General features: G+C 32.0%; 1 protein-coding gene and 1 long non-coding RNA gene across 2 annotated transcripts; both read right to left on the reverse strand.

Annotated features, from left to right (window-relative positions):
• Positions 1 to 736: 736 nt before the first annotated feature.
• Positions 737 to 4,062, reverse strand: LOC143055052 (uncharacterized). The gene is made up of 3 exons (XR_012971926.1): positions 4,039 to 4,062; positions 1,906 to 1,917; positions 737 to 891 (listed from the first exon to the last, which is right to left on the reverse strand). It is a non-coding gene; the product is annotated as an uncharacterized LOC143055052 (long non-coding RNA).
• A 575-nt stretch (positions 4,063 to 4,637) lies between these two features.
• On the reverse strand, positions 4,638 to 11,335 carry LOC143055259 (uncharacterized). The gene is made up of 5 exons (XM_076228389.1): positions 11,261 to 11,335; positions 9,220 to 9,400; positions 6,936 to 7,015; positions 5,887 to 5,961; positions 4,638 to 4,657 (listed from the first exon to the last, which is right to left on the reverse strand). The coding sequence occupies exons 1-5, from the start codon at positions 11,301 to 11,303 to the stop codon at positions 4,638 to 4,640; spliced, it is 399 nt and encodes a 132-aa protein (XP_076084504.1). The 5' UTR covers positions 11,304 to 11,335.
• Between the last annotated feature and the right edge of the window lie 11,129 nt (positions 11,336 to 22,464).

Genomic DNA, 22,464 nt, shown 5'->3' on the forward strand with positions numbered 1-22,464 from the left:
CCACGAAAAAGCACATTAATGATTATTACTGAAAGTAGAGCTGAAGGCCGTACGATGAACTATAGTTGTTAATTTCTGTGTCATTTTGGTCTCTTATTGAGAGTTACCTCATTGCCAATCATAACACATCTTCTTTTTTTTATACTGACCATTTAATCAATTAATCTATATATTTCGCACGTACTTGGTTTATGATTAGTTAGATAACTAGAATACTAACAGTTCCAGAACATGAAATGGACACTTTATGAACTGTTTTGTAATGTACAGCTACAACGCTTATTGGTGCTAACATTAATACCAGAATTTCAACAGTAGTCTTTGTAGATTCTAGGTAAATTATTATACTGATTTAGAAACCATGTATTATGTATGAACATGAAAGTCAATAAAACAGTACAATAAGCAAGAGGCGGAAGATACCAACGGGATATGCAAAACAAAACAGATATCGAAAAAACTGCCAATATACAACAAAGTATGACGAATAGTGTAGTGAATCTCAGAGGCATATAGATAATATATAGAAGCCACGCTAGTCTGACAGTTATTGTTGGTAAGGTATCAGCAAGCCACCACAAACACTTCAATAGCAAAAAACTTAAGAAGAAAAAAAACCAATATAAAACTAACGACTGAGCAACACGAATCCCACTAATAATAGGGGTAATATCAAGTATTCTGTTAGGATAAGGTGATCCGTCTACACTAGTATAAAATAACTCATTAACCGCTTACTCGTTAAACGCTTTATTCGACAAATATCATTCACACTGTATTACTTTTTACAGCCTTTACAACACATTCCATCGTCTGCGTAGGGTTCACATCCACTACATTCCGTGTCATAATAGTTTGTGGCACAACCAAGAGGACGATTGCAACCAATTGCTGCAAAATAAAACGATATATACTTTTTGTCATTCTATGCGCGATTGTAAGTATTTTATTTCAAATGCGCTCAACATGAAACAAATTAATTCATTTACAGGCAAACTTGCATATAAATTTTACTATTAGGACCAAAGTAAACTGACTATATAAGGGAAATGAACTTTAAATTGATGTTTGAAATGCATATGTATTTTACAGCTGGATAAACTCTGTTACATTTATAGCATTTATAGCAAGTATGACTGTAGTAATATACATTTATATGTGTCACTTGTAACAACGTTAATTATTTCATGTAATAGGCAATCCACAAGTTTAAGATCTTCCCCGAAAAGTGTTGAGTGGTATCCCCTCACTATGATTTGCATATGATTTGATAAAGTTTTAAATGTTCTTGTTACCTGTTGATATAAATTAATCACTTATACATCATGTCTATTTCAATACGATTTTTAGATTTTTTTAAATATAACTGCAAAGATAAACGAAGGGGTGTGATAAACATGTGCAGTCAACAGTGTATCCTTCTATGCGTCCGTCATAAGTTTAGTTTGCAAATAAAAATTTAATTACCACCTCTTCATTGGTTTTGGTGATTTGATAATACAATGTCAATAATACTGTTCATTGTCGATTTTGATGTGTTTTACTATTGAAGAGTTGTGCCATATAGTTACATCAAATGTTTGTTTTATTCGGTTAGATCTTAATGGTTTTGATATTTCCGTGCAAATATAGGTTTTCACAAAATAGTGTTCTTGTAGTATTTCAGACAAAGCATTCTTCCTCTTTGTGATATTATTTACGGTACTAGTTTTTTTGGCACCTGATGCACATTTTGACCATTCCTGTCTCTTCAGCGATGTTCCAGATTAAAAGATTTTAAAATGCAAAACTTATTACAAAATTATGAATGAGCCATTATTAAAGATATGTCGTTTAGCTGCTACAAATAGTACTTCCCATTTTAAGCTTTTAATCAAAAGATAACTACTTTATAACTATACTTACGAGGTGGTTTGACTGCAAACAATAAGAAAATAAATTATAAGTCGTTTTTATATTCATGGTTTACAAAAAGACAATACAATAGCTATCATCATTAATGGGTAGAGATGAAATGTAGGTTCTGATTGAAAATAAAGGAATCAAGCACTACCTTAGTAAATATTGACAAACGTTTTCTGCGAAAAACAACTTAACTGTCAAACTACAAATAAGAATAAAAAATTGGCTAATAGGAAGACAATTTGCACAAGCCCTCTTTCTTGGGATTCTTTAACATATAAGTATTCAAATCATGTTAGAAGCAGTACAATGTTCTATTTGTATCTCTTAAGGTAATTGTTAATATTTATTTAAAAAACATTTTGTTACATATTGAATATATCATAGCGAAGAATCATGAATATGAGGGACCACTTAGGTTGGCATCACAACTTTTCATACAGGTTTGATTTAACAAAATATAATCAGTGGAGTATTCAGACTGACAGAATCCTGGTCGTCGTCTGACCAATTTGAATGATTTTATGTGAGAAAAGTATGAAATCATATATCAATATATACAACTAGAACACACCCGTGATATCGCGGGTCCGTGACTGAATTAAAGTATATGACTTTGCGCTAGCCTTATTTTAGTATTAGTAATGTCAAAAAATTCATCTGATAAAGTCATGCCGATTATAAGATACACAGTTTTCTCTGTTTTCAAATCTTTCTGTTTGAACCCGTCGAACTGGAACTTATCAATTATTGATAATATTAATTATTTGGAAAACAAAAGGTCCTGGAATGGAGTATTTTTTAATCAACAGCATTGTCCTATATTAGTTATAAATAAAGTTGAATTCTTTGATTCGCTGTTTTACGTCATGCCCGCTTACAAATTGAAAACTGTACCTATACGCCTTATTTTTAGTCCAGATGTTTAGTATTCGTATTGTTATCTTAGAAAGTCTTACTGATTAAAATACTACAATTTAGTAGTGTCAATCCTATGATTATGACCCGTGTATATAGCATATTAATCCTGAATACACCGTTTGGTGGTGCGCCTGTCAGATGCGGAACGTACAGATAAGGTAATAGATAACAGGTGAATATACTATTGGTACCGGTATCGTACTCGACCCGGAACTTCTTAATTATTGGCAATATTAATTACGTGGAAAACAAAAGGGCCTGGAGTGGTGTAATTTTTAATCTACACCTTTGTACTATATTAGTTATATATAAAGTTAAATTCTTTGATTCATCATTTTTACGTGATGACGGCTGACAAATTGGACCTCGTAATTTTAGTATTATAGATATGCTAGTTGTTAAAAGAAATCTTTAGTAGTTTACCGATAACAAGAGACAAATCAGGTAAACAATCACAAATTGATGCGGTTGCATGAACTCTTAAACTAACACGCACGTTGTGTCGACAGGGTAAACGTTTCTTGTTATGCATGCATCATCTTCTGCCACGCGAACCCACAATCAGTCAAAATTTCATAATCAGTAGAATTTAAGATCCGACTTTTCTACGGATAGCTAACGATACAACACCATAAAAAGATTTGTAGATAAAGGCTACATCGATTGAGAGAAAACAAATCCGGGTTACAATCCAAAACCGAGGGAAACACATCAACTATAAGAAAAACAGGAAAACTGAAGTGCAGCAAAAACAAATTCAAACCTATATAGAAACGAACTATTTGATAATAACTGACTAATGATTTTCCTGACTCAGAACAGAACATTTTATGAAAATTTAGCAAGTACCCAATCATGTAGTATTAAATGTCATAAAAACCCAATTACAACAGGGTTGTAAAGAATAGACTAATACTATTATACCTGGCCATGGGGATGTTTATCCAATTTACCTTTTTTTCGACAGCAAAAACGTAACCATAAAGCGCAATTTAAGACAAATCGAATTGATAAAGACAATTAAAAACCCTAACCGTTTATTTATTGTTATATAAGTTATATGAAATAAAATTATACGAAAATAAAAATAGTTTTGATTATCGACAAGATCTATTAAGACGTATCTACTAACAATATGTTCTGTTTGTACCACTATTAACAAATAAAAAGATAATTTGATTAATAAAGTATGATTTAAAAAACAAAAATACAAACCTGTTAGTGCTACCCAAGCTGAAAGAGAAAGGAATTCACATGTTAACATTTCAAAGACCAAGATGAAGAAAAAATCTATTTACAAAATAAAAGTAGAATTTGTTACAAAATATTAATAGTCAAAGACAATACAGTGTACATGTATGCATTGTCTTTGGTTATTTAGCATTTAAAATTGTTAAATTCATACTGTGTATTTTTGCACAATGTTTTAGTTTTAACATTTGTTGTGAGTATACGTAGGATAAATGTAAGAAATGGAAAGATGCTTGGGTTTTTTCTTTGCATGTCTTATACATTTCATACTTGTCTTTTCGTTTGTTTGTCATGTATAATACTTGTCTGTTTTGTTTTTATTATTTTTTATCTTGTCTGTTGTTTTGTTTTTAATTCTTTTTATTTTGTTTCCATTATCATGAAAATATAAATTTGTTATTTTTCACGCAAGAATTCGTTGTTTATGCATTCTGTCAAATAAACAATAAAAACACCATACAGGGTCACATATTTGATAAAGTACATACACATGACAAGATTAGATATACACCGAAAGGATAATGAAACGTTTAGTTAACTTTACAAATAAAATCTTAATTTTACTAACCTGGAACTCCTCTGACTGCAAATTAAAAAAATAAAGGAATATAATAATTAACCATTTCAGTGGTTGTTATTTTGGGAGCAATAATTTCTGTAATAAAATAATAGAATACATTAACCGCATCAAACGCGTATTTAAGAATAAAATTGAGAAAGGAAATGGGGAATGTCAACGACAACAACCCGACCATAGATCAGACAACAGCCGAAGGCCACCAATGGGTCTTCAATGTAACGAGAATTCCCTCACCCGTAGGTGTTCTTCAGCTGGCCTCTAAAAATATGTATACTAGTACAGTGATAATGGACGTCATACTAAACTCCGAATTATACACAAGAAACTAAAATTAAAAATCATACAAGACGAACAAAGGCCAGAGGCTCCTGACTTGGGACAGGCGCAAAATTGCGGCGGGGTTAAACATGTTTATGAGATCTCAACCCTCCCCCTATACCTCTAGCCAATGTAGAAAAGGTAAACGCATAACAATACGAACATTAAAATTCAGTTCCAGAGAAGCGCGAGTCCGATGTCAAAAGATGTAACAAAAGAAAATAAATAAAATTTTAAGAAGTATGTTTATAACCTAGCAACCAACTGGAATTTAAAACAATGATATAAGAAAAAATACGTAATAAATTGGAACTCTACTTTTCAGAACTACTCAATGATAAAACTATAAATAGGTGTACAAGGAAAGAAATGTATAACAGATATTTATTGTTCATTAGAAATTATACTGATATACATGTCCTAATTGAATTTACTTTAGGCATGTGTAATCATATCTTTTTTGCAAATTTGATACGTTAACCCATTGATTATTATTAATGCTGAAGATTTTCTCATCCAAACTTTGTCGCTTAATAAGGTCCATTATGATTTCGTTCAACAACATTCAGAAAATTTTCAGTTCATGAAACTCAATTTTACTTTTTGAAAAAGTTATCGTGGTGTTTCCTAAATTTCTTCCGGTTGATTATTTACACTGCTTCGTTTGCTACAACTTTGTGATTCTTGAGTATATTAGCTGTCAAGATTGAAATTTAGATTGGAATAACTTGCAATATGGACAGTGATTTTCGTTTCACCATCAACATCTAATTGAAAAAGTGTATCCGGTAACGATAATCGTAAATTGTATTGTCTTTTGGAACTTGTATTTTGCTTAAAATGGATAGTTTTAGTAGGATACATATAATTCTATATTGAAATTTCCATATCTATAAATGTTATTTAGTCCTTACCTACATATGGAAAAGGCTTAGGCATAAATCCCTGGCAAACCTCGCAGATACAATTTGGAGTACTTTTAAACTTCCCTGTAAAATGTACATACAAATCGTTATTACTGTTAATTACATCTATGTTTTTTTTTTATCATAAATTTATGATATATCGTGTCTATATATTTCCCTGAAATACAAGTTTCACTAGTGTGTAACATTTAAAAAAAGACCTCGAAAATATGTATATGTATATGATCGGGTTGTTGTCGCTTTGACACATTCCCCATTTCCTTTCTCAATTTTATACTAAAATATTATAAAACCAGGTTCAATCCACCATTTTCTACATTTGAAAATGCCTGTACTAAGTCAGAAATATGACAGTTCTTGTCCATTCGTTTTTTATGTGTTTTGTCATTTGATTTTGGCATGTGATTATGGACTTTCCAATTGGATTCTCCTCAGAGTTCAGTTTTTTTTTGGATTTTACTTTATATTATACCATCAACAATGTGATAAATTGGCTTCAAGCAGTGGGAAATTTAAATTGTTCCTCAACTTATTTGCACTCGTTGCTAAACAGGCGATGAGCTCGTCAAATAAGTAACATATTTTCCTATACTATACCAATATCGTGTAAAAGATTACTAGTATAAAACCTTTATTTTTTCAATAATGCTTGAATGATGGCAATAATCGAAAAAGGGGCCCGGGGATGAGTGTGGTAGCGATTCATATTTTTCTGTGTTATAATGTGTTATTGAAATATATATTTTCGCATACGCTTAATCAATATTTTAACTAAGCAGATTAAATCATTATGTTTACATACGTATGTGACGTCAATTAAATGAGAGACAATTCGTGTTCCAATCTAAAAGCTGAAAGGAAATTATTTCATCGGTGAATGATAAGGTGATTCATATCTATAGTAAATTTTAAGGGTTATGCGACCTTCCTTTATTGAAATGAAAAATAACTGAATAATTCGATATCATGTGACTGATTATAGGTTACCATAGAATATTTTTTATGTCATTCATATAAGGTATACTAGTTGTACTCACTAAATGGTGTCTTATAGTGGAATATTAAATCTTTGTTAACAGTTACTTCTTTGGCGCATCTGTATTCGTTACCGTTACGTCTGTGATACAAAAATGATATAACACATATGATGCCAGGACGTCCATGTCTGCTCTGTTGAAAAGGCCGGTGCGTCTGTTTTGATATGTTTCATATGGACAGGTATGATATGTGTACTCAATATAAAATTTTATTATTTTCTTGATAAACGAAAACTTAAAAAAAAAGTAAGGCCACACCAATTTGATTTCTTGTTCAACGGACCCGCCCGCACCTATTTTTTTCAAAACAGAATTTTTTATTTTTTTTTATATTCCCGCTTCCCGCATCCGGAAATGTAATCATGTTCATTTCCCCCACCGTTTTTTTTGTAAATATTATAAAAAGATATCAACATTTGTTATTAAAATCACAGTCTAACCTGTATATAACGATTTTAAACATAAAAGCACCCCACCACACTTTGTAAATATCTGTGAGAATATTTGTTTCAGTATGAAACCTATTTATCCAAAGCGGGGGTACTTCAATATAAATTTATAACAGCGGAAATACCTGTAAAAAACAAAAAATTGGTTACTTTCCTCCTTACTTATATTCCCTATCAAAAAATTTTCGTTGTTAGAATAAAGTACAAAGAACTTCTGAAGGATTTGCCTTCAACTGCAATTATATTGTATCTGGCGAAACAAAACTATCCATAGCCGCTGCATGTTTATGCACCTGTCCTGATTAATTGAGGGGCCTGTCGTTCAGCAGTTATCGTTTGTTGATGTTGTTCATTGGTATTTTCCAGTTTGGATTCACATGATATATAATTTAGATCGTTGGTTTTCCTGTTCGATTTGTGTACGCTTATAATTTTTGAGTCCTTTATAGCCTGCTGTTTGGTCTGTATCAATTTGACAAAGCCCTGTGTAAAAGGCCGTACTTTGACCTGTGTTTGTTATTATCAGGTTGAGAACAACCCTCCCTCAGAAAAGGGGTCATTTTACTGATGTAGGAAAGAAAATAGAAATACCAAGGATTTGTATAGTTCTTCTATACAAAACCTTAGAAAACTTAGAATTTTGTACTCAAAAAGAAGAGAGTTACATCATATTTTAAACAACTTTTTCTAAAAGAGGGGTCCACTTATTTTGAATAATATTAAACTGTTAAAGTAAATGTGTTAACATGGTTAAAGTCCAAGAATATAACTAAATTCTTGGACATGATTTGACCATTTAACACCAGATAGATATATAGTTCTTTGAGAAAATATGAGCCCTTTTGTACAAACAAATATTTTATAACTTATATTGATCCCTCATAAAACATGTAAAAGGGATATGTATAACATTAAGGGGTTGTCCCCAAACTGATTATGATTTGGATGGAGAATTGTCTCATTGTCAGTCACACATACATAGACCAGATTTAATTATTTCTTGGTGAACAGGAAAAAAATACTTCAGAAATTAAAGAAATGTCAAAGTACAAGTGATAAATCAAGCTTTAATATTGTCAAAACCTACTATTTTATGTTTACAAAAAAAAATTATAATCGCTCGCCTTTACTTTTCAAGCTTCGCCTCAAAAATTTGCAAATTAAATATTTGTTTATTAAAATTTTCAAATCGCTCGCTCGCCCCAAATTTTGGAGTTCAAAAATCTATAGAACAAGAAATTAAATTGGTGTGGCTTAAAATCACAATAATTCTGAACTCCGAGGATAATTCAAAACGGAAAGTCCCTAATCAAATGGCAAAATCAAATGATGAAACACATCAAACGAATTGACTGCAACTGTCATATTCCTGACTTTGCACAGTCATTTTCAAATGTAGAAAATTGTGGATTGAACCTGGTTTTATAGTACTAAACCTCTCACAAATTATCAAAACAGGGGTATAATATATCAAGAGATTATCTTTGACAACGAATAACATAATCTTGTCAAAACAGAATTAAGACTGTTGCTTTGCATTCTTTTGTTGATATTGTCGAGCGCAAGGTTTTGTCTTATTTTACGGACATCACCTTCTTAGGCTTCCTGAATTTATCTCTGAATATCTAATTTTATAAACACTTTTTTTTAAATTAGTTATTTTCACTTAAATTCCAGCAATTTGACGAACTGATCATAACCAAACTGGATATATAACGAATTAAAAATAAATTGAAAAGATTTCATATAGGTTGATCTTTATTTCGAGAAAAGTTTATATTTTTGTAATTATGCGAGTAGATACTGATAGTATATGCGTGTTGTGAAGGTCTTACCGAAGTATATAAAAGGGACCTCTTCTCTGCCAACATTCTCGTTTCTCTGTAAAGCCATTTGGATACTTTGCTGTATACACTGATGATCCGCAGGAAATAAGGAAATTTTCATCCTGTCCAGTTGCACTGATTATACCACCACTCTTTTGCCAGTTACAACCAAAATTACACAGTGCATAGGCTGAAATAATGTTTTACAGAGAAAAACCACCTTTATAAGTAGTCCAACAACTAAAATTAGGCAGTTGTATACTTAAAATACAAATTGAGACAAAGTCTTAATACAAAACAACATAGTATACCAAATCAGTGATAATATTTAATACATGATATAATAAATGGTTTGATTAAGTGGAAAACAGGAATAGTTTTATTTTTCAACTCATGAATAAACAAACCTTGAAGTATGATGATTGATAAATGCGTTCATAGTATTACCTCATTGCTATGCAAATTATCGTACAAAACCATGCAACGAAAAGCTTTTTTTGTATAAGTGGATAATGTAAGTAAGATAAGACGTGTCACGGTACTTGTCTATCCCAAATTCTTGTATTTGGTTTTGATCTTATATTTGTTATTCTCGTGGGATTTTGTCTATTGCTTGGTCCGTTTCTGTGTGCGTTACATTGTAGTGTTGTGTCGTTGTTCTCCTCTTATATTTATGCGTTTCCCTCAGTTTTAGTTTGTTACCCCGATTTTGTTTTTTGTCCATGGATTTATGAGTTTGAACAGCGGTATACTACTGTTGCCTTTATGTAAGTAACATTTTTCAACTACTTTGTTTTCTAAAAATATTAGAAGGGGAACCTTCTAAATTCATATATATATATGACTATTTATTTATATTTGGTTTATATTATGTATTACTAACTCTACATTACTTTTATTTGTCAAATACTGATAGATGCAACGAAAAAAACCCTCAAATACATATAATTTTCATAACATGGCTACACATGCAAAACTAACATACAAAATATTATTGACAAGGAATGATTTCTGATGAAACAACTCTCTACCAGAGTACAAATGACAGAGATTAAAGTAGTTATAAATCACCTTACGGCCTTTAACACTGGGAAAAACCCATACCATATGGTCAGCTGTAAAATGCACCAATATGAAATTTGTAAATTTTGATTCAAACGAAAACACCAACGGCTAGGTTTATATATCATCTCAATTTACTTAAAACCAATATCATGACAGAACTAAACCCATGGCCGCCAATGAATCATTTGGATAAACAGGTTTAGGTCACGTATGTTAAAATACGCACCAGTATTTACTAGATGATTGATTCAAAGTTCTGAAAACGTCTACTTAGTAAACTGTATGTTAAAGAACTAATTGTAATTCCAATCATATTATTCGTTTTCGTCAAATCTTTATGGAATGATTTTTTTGCGAAATTATCATTATCATGAAATGCAAAAAGTAAAATAACAAAAATACCGAACTCGAAGGAATATTCAAATAGAAAAGTCCCCTCTAAAATGGCAAAACCAAAATCTCAAACACATCACATGAATTGATGACATCTGTCATATTCCTGACTTTGTATTGGTGATAGGCAAAAAGTACCATAATGCTAACAGAATTTGTATAATATTTGGTATAATGAATTTTGTAAGGTAAATTTGTATTTAACTGGTTTTATAATTAAACAAATATGGTCGAAACGCATCGTACACAAACAAATAGAAAAATTCATTCTTGACCATATTTAATATCTTATATTCCATTTACTCTTCTCTATATATAATGTTTGTTTGTAATAAAGAGCACACTGCTTCTTAGTCGATGCCTTTTCTATGAACCAGTTAAACATGGTGTTTTATCGGAAGGATCAATGTTAACATACAACTTATGCAAATTCATTTGATTAGAGTATTTCATCAATCTACGTTAACTGACGTAGCCTAAACTATTATAAGTATACGTCTTCTATCTTTTTGATTTATTTCATAGATCTCCATAAAGATTATTTGTATAATGAGTATGTAGAAATCGTGCAAGAAATAACGAGCAAATATACCTGCATTGATTGAACTGATGGTGATAATGGCGATTAAAAGCATCCTTTCTAACGTAGCTGAATGTTCACCCTTTCTCTGTGTGTTAAACCCTCGCTAACGATATAGATATTTTACTAAAGTTGTTTAAATATATATGTATTTTGAAAGAGGCATGCGCAGTTCAAACTGTAATTGATATATTGCTGTCTAGTGCATAACATGTCTTTTTGTTTATTTCAAAGTTTGTTTAAAGACCATGAAATTATTCGTCTTGTTTTTTTAAATGATTTAGTTTTAAATTGATCATTTGAGAAATATATCTTAATAGAACAAACCCGTGATATCGCGGGTCCGTGACTGAAAGTGTATAACTATGCGTAAGCCTTATTTTAGTATTGGTATTGTCATCTGATAAAGTCATGCCGATTATAAGATGCATAGTTTTCTCTGCTTTCAAACACTTTTTGTTTGCACCCTTCGACCTGGAACTTTTTGGTAATATTAATTATTTGGAAAACAAAAGGCCTGGAATAGAGTATTTTTTTTATCAACAGCATTGTCCCATATTAGTTATAAATAACCGCTGTTTTACGTCATGCCGGCTAACAAATTGAAAACTACCCATACGCCTTATTTTAAGTCCAGATTTTTAGTATTCGTATTGTCATCTTAGAAAGTCATACTGATTAAAATACTACAATAGGAAACAATGTGACAATGATTGAATGTAGTAGTGTCAACTCTGTGATTATGACCCGTGTATTATAGCAAAATCCTAAATACACCCGGTTTGGTGGTGCGCCTGTCAGATGCGGAACGTTCAGATAAGGTAATAGGTAACATGTGAACATACTATTGGTATCGGTATCGGACTCGACCCGGAACTTCTTAATTATTGGCAATATGAATTACGTGGAAAACAAATGGGCCTTTAGTGGTGTAATTTTTAATCAACACCATTGTACTATATTAGTTATATATAAACTTGAATTCTTTGATTTATCGTTTTTACGTGATGACGGCTGACAAGTTGGACATCGTTATTTTAGTATTATAGATATTAAGATGCATGGTTTGATTATGGTATAGAAACAAGAAATCATTAATATCCATAAAATTGTACTCATTTATATTCTTTTTTATCTTTCATTTGGATAATTAATCCAAACGGGAATGATAAATCTTGGTGAAGATTTCAATTTAAAAAAGAAGAAAAACATTTGTCATATCTTTGTTTCCGCCTTTTGATGTAAAGTGCATGTACAGTGTCTATTAGTAAAGACATATTCTATGAAAAAAAGGCGAATTGTTTTGCGTTAACTTTTCTACATTGGCTAGAGGTATAGGGGGAGGGTTGAGATCTCATCAACATGTTTAACCCCGCGGCACTTTTGCGCCTGTCCCAAGTCAGGAGCCTCTATCCTTTGTTAGTCTGGTATAATTTTTAATTTTAGTTTCTTGTGTATAATTTAGAGTTTAGCATGGCATTCATTATCACTGAACTAGTATATATAGTTTTTAAGGGGCCAGCTGAAGGACGCCTCCGGGTGTGGGAATTTTTCGCTGCATTGAAGACCTGTTGGTAACCTTCTGCTTTTGTCTGTTCTATGGTCGGGTTGTTGTCTCTTTGACACATTCGCCATTTCCATTCTCAATTTTAAAGATATATGTCAGCATAAACTTCGTGGTTATACACTCCTCTCGTGATAGACAAGTGGAACAACCCTTCAACTAGCTTACATCTATTTTATTATTTCAGCAAAGCTACTACCATGATCACAAACAATGTATTACGGTTATTTTGAAACACTGGTTTGCGAATAGTTCTATACCGCTGCTGTGGACTGCTAATCGTAAGCTTAGTAATTAGTGTGTCAGTACTGAAACGATTTACAGCAAGTACTCTTGAATTACCTGTTGTTGATTTTTGTAGTCAGGTTTCAATTCGAACAGTCTTGGACATGAATTAAATACTACGCTCGAAATTTGCACACCTCATAAAAGAACTAGACCGATTGTAATCGGCTTTTTCAAAATTCAAGATTGAGGAAGACATCCGAACCACCTTATACTTTTCAACTACTTTATGTCTTTGAATGATTTGACGGAAAACGTTCTTACTTCTTAAATATGTCTTTTTTTTTTACTTAGGTAAGATTATGGATAATTGATTACATTATTCTTTCAATTGTCTCATGCTGATAGGTACATATAATATAGAAAAAGTACGTAAATATAAATAACATGTCTGCACATATTATTGAAAAACTAAGAAGATGTGGTACAATTGCAAATGAGACAAATATCTTCTATAGGACAAACGATAAAGATAAGAGAAATAGCATATCACCTAAAGGCCTTCGTCAATGAAAAAAAAACCATTACATTTAGTCAGCTTTAAAAATCACTGACATAAAAATTGTGATTAAATTAAAACGAGAAAACCATATACAACCAAATAGAAAATTTAGCCTTTACACGGAATGTCCATATTTGTTACTCCATTTGCTCTTATCTATATATTAAATCTGAATGTATTATTTAAGAGCACACTGCTTATTAGTCGATGCCTTTTCTATGAACCAGTGAAACATTTCCAAAAGGATAATAACCAACCTTAGCATTCAATTCATGCAAATTTATTTGATAAAATATTTCACCTATCTACGTTAACTGACCAACTGAAACTATTATTAGTATACGTCTTCTATCTTTTTGCTTTACATTATAGTTCTGCTAGATTTTGTGCTAAAAGTATTAAACGGCTATATCTGAATTGATTGCACTGATAGTGATAATGGCGATTAAAATCATCCTTTCTTATGTAGCTGAATGCTCACCCTTTCTTTGAGTGCTTTACTACCCAGGCTAACGAGATAGATATCTTACTGAAGTAATGTATACATGTATGTATGAATAAAGATGTATGCGCAATTCAAACTGTAATTTATATATTGCTGTCTTATGCATACATGTCCTTTTATTTATTTCCAAAATAAATTAAATATTGTCACAGTTAAATGCAATGGAGTCAAGTATCTTGTTTTTAAAATGATTTAGTTAAATTGATCATTTAAGAAATGTATCTTATATGCATTTAAAAAGAAATACATTTGACATATCTATTTTTCATAATTCTGATGTGAAGTACATTGTACAAAAAACAAAGACAAGATACATGTACGAATACACCACTTGATTATAAACGCCTTACGTGATGGAGAAGTGATACATCCTTGCAACTTGCTAGGTTTAGGTTAGGTTTTTCCATGAACGCACACAATTTATTACGGTTATTTTGAAGTTTGGTTAAATAAAGCTGCTTGTGGACTGCTAATCATATGCTTAGTTATCAGCATGCCAGCTGTTTATTTTCGACTTAGGGACTGTGCAATATTTATCAAGCAGGGGGGACCGGTGCAAATCGCAAAACCTGTTTGGAAAAAAGTATTGTTCCATGCTGATTTGATAGGAAAAAAAGTTATGTCCCATGACCTCTATTCATTAAAAAAGTATGTGTCCCATGAATATCAAGAATATATTGAGTGAATAAAAACTCAATCTGTACCTTAAATAACGTAAAGCAACAATATTTATTGTGATATAAATGTTTTTGACAATCATTTTAACATTCTCGACTAGTCTTGACCTGCAAATTTAGTTTTGACTGGTGTAAATCAGCCCATCTAACTAAATTAAATATTGATCTTACAAAATTCAAGCTTATTAGATAGTTTGATTTATTGCTGTGAAATGAAAGAATTTAATTTTACAATAGGTAAAAATAAAAATTATTATATAAATTCAGATAGGCATCTTTAATTTTTTTAATAACTTTTTCAAATCAACTTGGATTTTCATCAAACTATGCAGCTATCTTAGAGATATATTAAGCTTACTGAATCTTAGGTCATTTTGTTTTTTGTTGTATCACGCCTGGTAAACCATCTAATCTCAACCAAATGGTTGAGACGGAAAAAAGTATTCTGGCACTTCCTGTTGAGCTTTTCTGGTTCAAATTATCCAAAATAAACATAGGGTAGGTCGACTTTTCGTCAATTTACTGAAAATCAATGCGTTTTTTGTAAAATATGAGAATGTCATGCCATAGATAATTGAATTAGGGGTTCTCTCGTGTATAACATGGACCAATATGATTTAAAATGACATCGGAATGACTTTTCTCCAGCAGGTAAATGTGGCCAGTGCAGTCAGCTTTTGACAAAATGACAGCGATATTATTGATAAACTAACGTATATATCAGTGAATTAGTATTTTTCTAAAACCTTATAAACATAAAATTACAGTTTGTTCTTTTTCTTTACTTATATAATTGCATTAAGCAAAATATGCTATAAAGTATGTCATGTTGAGATTTTCTGGTATCGGTTGAGATATTCTGGAACAATGTTGAGATCTTCTGGTGAATGAAACTTTCAACTATAGCTTAGTATTAATTACATATATAACCGTTAAAACATTCCTACTGTCATTCAAATCTTGTCTGTAGTTATGACAGCAGCTTCTAAAGAGACCTTTGGTTGTAATAGAGTCTAAATAGTAAACAACTGTGTGTTTTTAAAGTATTAAAGTTCTAGCGCTGGAGATTAATAGTCTAGCTTTTGAGATGCAGTTTTGCTTATAAGCTATAAAATCAATATTGGTGTAATTGACATCTCCAAAAGCTAGAATTTATTCCTACATCGCTTATCTTAACACCTCAATAGCTAGCTTTTTGATATCTACATCGCTATACTTTACATTTGCAGTGCTGGTGTTAACATCAACACTACACTTTATCTACAGAACTTGGTTTTAAAAATCCGACGGTTAGCACGGGACAATTTGCATTCCCTGCGCTATATTTACATAATCAGTGCTTAACTGTGAATCTTCAACACTAGACCTTTATTCTGACAGCCTCATGTCGTGGTATGGGGTTCCTTCTTTATAAAGAATACATAGACGTGCCACAGGAATGGGTCCCTTTTTCATTGTCAAATTATATATCAACGGGTAGCAATTTCACCAAAGTAAATGTCAGTGGGTCAGTTATTTTCTATAACGTTTTTTCTATGTTTATAATCAACATGAACAAGAGTAAAACTGCAAAGATAGTAGTATTGATGTTTGAATGAGTCATTAACGCCCATTGTCTAACTACGTGCATATTCAAGACGAGTACATGAAAATGATGCACGAATATAAACCCTCCTTTGTACTAGATTGACACGCCGTGTGTGCTTTTGTTTGCAAATGTTTGCACCTGTCATAAGTCAGGAATCTGATTTACCACAGTAGTTGTCGTTTGTTTATGTACTTTATACGCATTTTTCGTTTCTCGTTTATTTTTATTTTTTTATTTTATATAGATTAGACCGTTGGTTTTCCCGTTTGAATGGGTTTACACTGTAACTAGTAATTTTGGGGCCCTTTATAGCTTTATGTTCGGTGTGAGCCAAGGCTCCGTGTTGAAGGCCGCACATTGACCTATTATGGTTTACTTTTTAAAAATTAATTGTCTCATTGGCACTCACACCACATTTTCCTATATCTATTTTGAAATTAAATTGGTATACACGTCCACTTGTATTTGTGTACTTCTGATGATTTAAGCCTTTTTCAACTGATTTTTATGATTCGTTCTTATGTTCAGGGGCGTAGCTGAGTTGAAATAACATGCAAGCATATATAATTTTTTGGACCATTTTAAGATATGAAAATGATAAATACCCTATCTGTTTCTTACTATACCATATTTCAAGAAACGATAGTAACATCCTAGTGGGTTTCGTAATTTGGAAACCCGGGAACAGATAAGACACAAAATGACAAGCAAAAACTTTCAACATTGAAAACTAACTACAGATGAAAAACACGGACCCCGAAAAAATGTGGCGACCTCCGGTGCTCCGAAGGTAAGAAGGTCCTGCTTCTTGCAAGACACCCGTGGTGTTTCTCACGAGGGTCATTTTAAAATCAAATGAGAGGTTTCTACGACAACGGTAGAAGGTCATTTGTAACACAGATACCCTAGGTGAATCAATAGTCTTTTGGACGAAATGACAATGGGAATACGAAATCGAACGGCTACTTTTAAGTCTTGACTTATAAGTAAGGGAAATAAATCTAAGATGTTTTCAGGGTGATTTTATTGAGCCTGTATAATTAAATGTTAATACTGCATGTAAGACTTGCAAGTACAGACACCGCCAGACACGATAATCCGGAAAGACTAAAGACTATCCGAAATTCAATTTTTTTTATTTTTTTTTTGTGAAAAACATGTGCAAGCAAATGATTTTTTGCGTAAAGGCAGTTACGCGCCTGATGTTGTTCTGTTATTCCACTGTCCCAGGTTAGGGGAGGGTTGGGATCCCGCTATAACATGTTTAACCCCGCCACATACATTATGTATGTATGTGCCTGTCCTAAAAAAAAGTTAGGACCATGTATTCCAGTGGTTGTCGTTTGTTTATGTGTTGCATATTTGTTTTCGTTCATTTTTTTTTAAATAAATAAGTTTTCTCGCTACAATTGTTGTACATTTTCATTTTAGGGCCTTTTATAGCTGACTATGCAGTATGCTCATGGTTGAAGGTCGTACGGTGACCTATAGTTGTTAATTTATGTGTCATTTTGTTCGCTTGTGGAGAGTTTTCTCATTGGCAATCATACCACATCTTCTTTTATATCTATATTTATAGTATACACAAGGTATTATCCCGCAGTTAATATTTGTCCCTTTTTAAGAACACATTATTCTAAATCTAAGCCTAGAAGTGTTTACTTCTCACTTCAGCTGTGATCACACCGTACCGGATAGTACGAACAGACGCCTAACGGATAAAAGAGAAGGGTTTCCGTTGACAAAATTGATATCCGTTGGGAGTCCGTTGATGAAGATACGGATTAAAAACGGAAACTCAACGGACACATACCGTAAAAAATGGACGCCTACCGGATGTACAACGGACACTTCATCTGTTGAACGTCCCTTAATTCAAAGTTTTGAACATGCTCAAAATTTTCCACCGGACAGAAGGGACATTGATGGATAAAACGGACATGAACGGACATGAAACGAAAACTAAGAAATTTCAACGGACATGAACGGATTGAAAAAAGTTATCCGTTCGGCGTCCGTTTGCGCTATCCAATAAGGTGTGACTGGTGCTTAAAACTCCGGTCACACCTTACCAGATAGCGCGAACGGACGCCGAACCGATAACTTCTTTTTTTGAATTCGTTCATGTCCGTAAGCCGCATGTTGTTTTCCGTTAGACGTCGGTCGATATCTGTTTCATTTCGCTCAGTGTCGGACTGTCCGCTTTATCAGTCGACGTCCGTTTTGTCCGATGGAAAATTTTTAGCATGTTCAAAACTTTGAACGGACGTTCAACGGATAAAGTGTCCGGTTTTTTTTACAGTACTCGTCCGTTCTGTGTCCGTTATTTGTCGTATACTAAGGTATATAGGATTTTTTTCTGAGACAAGTGCCTGTGGTATTTCACTAGACATTAAAAGTTCAATGTACGATAAAAAACTTAATTCATATAGTTTTTTCACTAACCCTCCCCCTAACCCCCGTCTTAACTTAATTTGGGAAAAATTGATTGACCAATAAGGATATATATTAAATCGATGTCAATTAAACATAATCCCTAATGGAAGGGCAGACACAAAAATTACTGAACTGTTACTAATAGATTGATGTTCTCCGTTCGTGGTAATTTTCCAAATAAATCGGAGGTTATGCATTTTCTACATCCATCTTAATAGATACCCATGTCGTGGACTTGATACATAATTGTTCTGCTTTATATAATAACTATGTTATAGGTAAATTGAAAACTTATGCAAATGGTGTTTTTAAAATAAAACACTTCGTAACAGAGAAGAAAATTGTCATTTTATTTGTTTCTATTAACAAAATTTTTGTTACTACAGTAAACAATTCAGTAAGCATTTATCGCCTTCTCTAACAAAGAGCTTCGATTTTTTTGTTCTGTTTCAACCGCCGGTTTTAGCCTGGGATCCGGCCCAATCTAGCTGACAAGATTAGCCAGGACCCCAGGCTACCGCCGGTTTCCGCCCGATACTGCGATCTACACGATTGCACTACGATCGTCAAAAACATGATTTTTTTTAGAGATCGGGGTGCGATCTTGGCCTAGTGTGACGGGGTCCGGGGTATAATATAAATATTGCTGAATATTACCAAATATTAAGGATGTGCCCTGAATGCAGTTGTGAACATTCAATCTAAGTTATAATTATTCAAAACAACACGTGTGATTACACTAAGTTGGACGTCACTTACAGTACTTGCAAAGCAGTTTTAAAATCGAATCATTATATCTTGTTTTTGTGATTATAATGACAAAAATAACATCTTTTCCTCACAAATAAATGATCACCACCTTTTAGAGTGAGAACTCATCCTGAAATAATGTGTAAACATAAATCAAGTTAACCGTTAAAAAGGTAAACTCGAATAGTATCGCGCGCTGATAAAGTTTCTTTGTTCATTTTAGGAAATAACTATATTTTTACAATAGAAATTACATTTTGATTAGTTGAAATAAACTCTAGCATAAATATTTTAATAGTTTTTATCTTTATATAATTATAATGCACGCGTGTTGGGTTGCCAGTCATATTTAATTTAAACTTTGAAACCTAAGTGCCAATGTTTTAATAGTATTTATATTTCATGACACAAAGTAACCAGAAAGTCTCAACATTGTGACAGAAAGACTCAACCAATACCTTTATATCTCAACCATTTATAATTTTTCATTTCTGTGCTAAGACTAGGCTTGACAATCAAATATTCTTGCAATTTACAGAAGTGGTTATCGTAAAGCATTAAAAAAACACAAATAATTGACATATTTTCTTGCTAAATCATTAATATCGTAGCAGTTCTATCGGATTCAAAGAAAGTAAACATGATAATCCGTAGGAGAAAAGTGATTGTGACTTCAATTTCAGATATTTTGAACCAAGAAGAGACATATTAGTTACAATTATCATTTATCTATGGCATGACATTCTCCTATTTTACAAAACAATCATTGATTTTCAGTAAATTGACGAAAAGTCGACCTACCCTATGTTTATTTTGGATATTTTGAACCAGAAAAGCTCAACAGGAAGTGCCAGAATACTTTTTACCGTCTCAACATTTGGTTGAGATTAGATGGTTTACCAGGCGTGTGTATTGCTGTCAAATTTAAGAATTAGATAAATCTAGGTCATAAAAGCTAGAATTTGCATTTCGAACAAAATAGAGATAGTACACTTTACAATTTAATTGTTAAATTTGACAGCAATACAACAAAAAACAAAAATGACCTGGGATTCAGTAAGCTTAATATATATATATATCAAAGATAGTTGCATAGTTTGATGAAAATTCAAGTTGATTTGAAAAAGTTATTAAAATAATTAAAGTGTACTATCTCTATTTTGTTCGAAATGCAAATTCTAGCTTTTTTTTACCTAGATTAATTCAATTCTTGAATTTGACAGAAATACAACAAAAAACAAAATGACCTCGGATTCAGTAAGCTTAATATATATCTAAGATAGCTGCTTAGTTTGATGATAATCCAAGTTGATTTGAAAAAGTTATTAAAAAATTAAAGTGTACTATCTCTATTTTGTTCGAACTGCAAATTCTACCTTTTTTGACCTAGATTAATTGAATTGTTAAATTTGACAGCAATACAACAAAAAACTAAATGACATGGGATTCAGTAAGCTTAGTATATATCTAAGATAGCTGCATAGTTTGATGAAAATCCAAGTTGATTTGAGAAAAGTTATTAAAATAATTAAAGTGTACTATCTCTATTTTGTTCGAAATGCAAATTCTACCTTTTTTACCTAGATTAATTTAATTCTTGAATTTGACAGCAATACAACAAAAAACAAAATGACCTGGGATTCAGTAAGCTTAATATATATCTAAGATAGCTGCATAGTTTGATGAAAATCCAAGTTGATTTGAAAAAAGTTATAAGAAAAATTAAAGATGCCTATTTGAATTTATATAATAATTTTTATTTTTACCTATTGTAAAATTAAATTCTTTCGTTTCACAGCAATAAATCAAACTATCTAATAAGCTTGAATTTTGTAAGATCAATATTTAATTTAGTTAAATGGGATGATTTACACCAGTCAAAACTAAAATTGTTTATCATATTCTGTTTCTGTTTGAATGTTTATTGTATGTATTTTTGGGCTAATTAAAATAAAATGTTTACTACTTAAAAGCATTTGAAAAAAGTGTATGTCCCATGCATTAAGATAATGAAAAATCATCAGGTCCCACTACTTTGCACGTTGAAAAAAGTACATGTCCCCTTACCATTTGCACCGGTCCCCCCTGCTTGATAAATAATGCACCGTCCCTTATGAGTTTGAATGTCCCTTTGGTATCTTTGACCTTTCTTTGATACATTTACATAGTCTGTGTAAATAGTTTTTAGTCCTGATATTTATAGATTATCGTTGATCATCTCAACGAGATTGATTTTCTCGCTTGAGCTGGTACAAGTGTCTATTACAGCATATAAACGTAACAAAAATATAAAAGATTACCTTGCGAAAGGGTAACAGTTGGAAGACTTTTGAAAAGGGACCCATGCTCAAACGGTTTTAAGTTAAAAAAAAATCCCGATACACTGGTAGTAATGATCTGAATTATAGGCAACAAACTTATGAATATGAGCGAGGTTAAGTCTTGAAATTTATTACGAATCATGAATGTTGGTTGAAGGAATCGCATTTCATTATAATGACAAGAGTTCTTGAGATCAAGATATTAATCTGTTGAATTATTCATCTCATTTGCATATTAATCTCAGTGTTTTTTTTGAAATCTCAGTGTGTAATTAACAATTCTCAGTGTGTGTTTTTCAATTTATTTCATCTCAATGTGTCTTTTTAAAATGTCAGTGTGTAATTTTGAATTCTCAGTGTGTGTGTGTGTGTGTTTTTTTAAATCTCAGTGTGTAATTACAATTTATCAGTGTGTTATGTTAGGTCTTTAAATCTCAGTGTGTATTTTTTTCGAAAAAAGGGTTTACACATAGTTTTGACGAGAACGGCTTGCCATACACTATCCTTTACCGCAATCTTCTTAGAAAAATGACATGTATGCACTCTATGATACCTTGAAGAAACCCGGGCCGTATGTCGATCCTTCTA

This window comes from Mytilus galloprovincialis, chromosome 12, assembly GCF_965363235.1.
Source record: "Mytilus galloprovincialis chromosome 12, xbMytGall1.hap1.1, whole genome shotgun sequence".
Taxonomy (NCBI): Eukaryota; Metazoa; Mollusca; class Bivalvia; order Mytilida; family Mytilidae; genus Mytilus; species Mytilus galloprovincialis.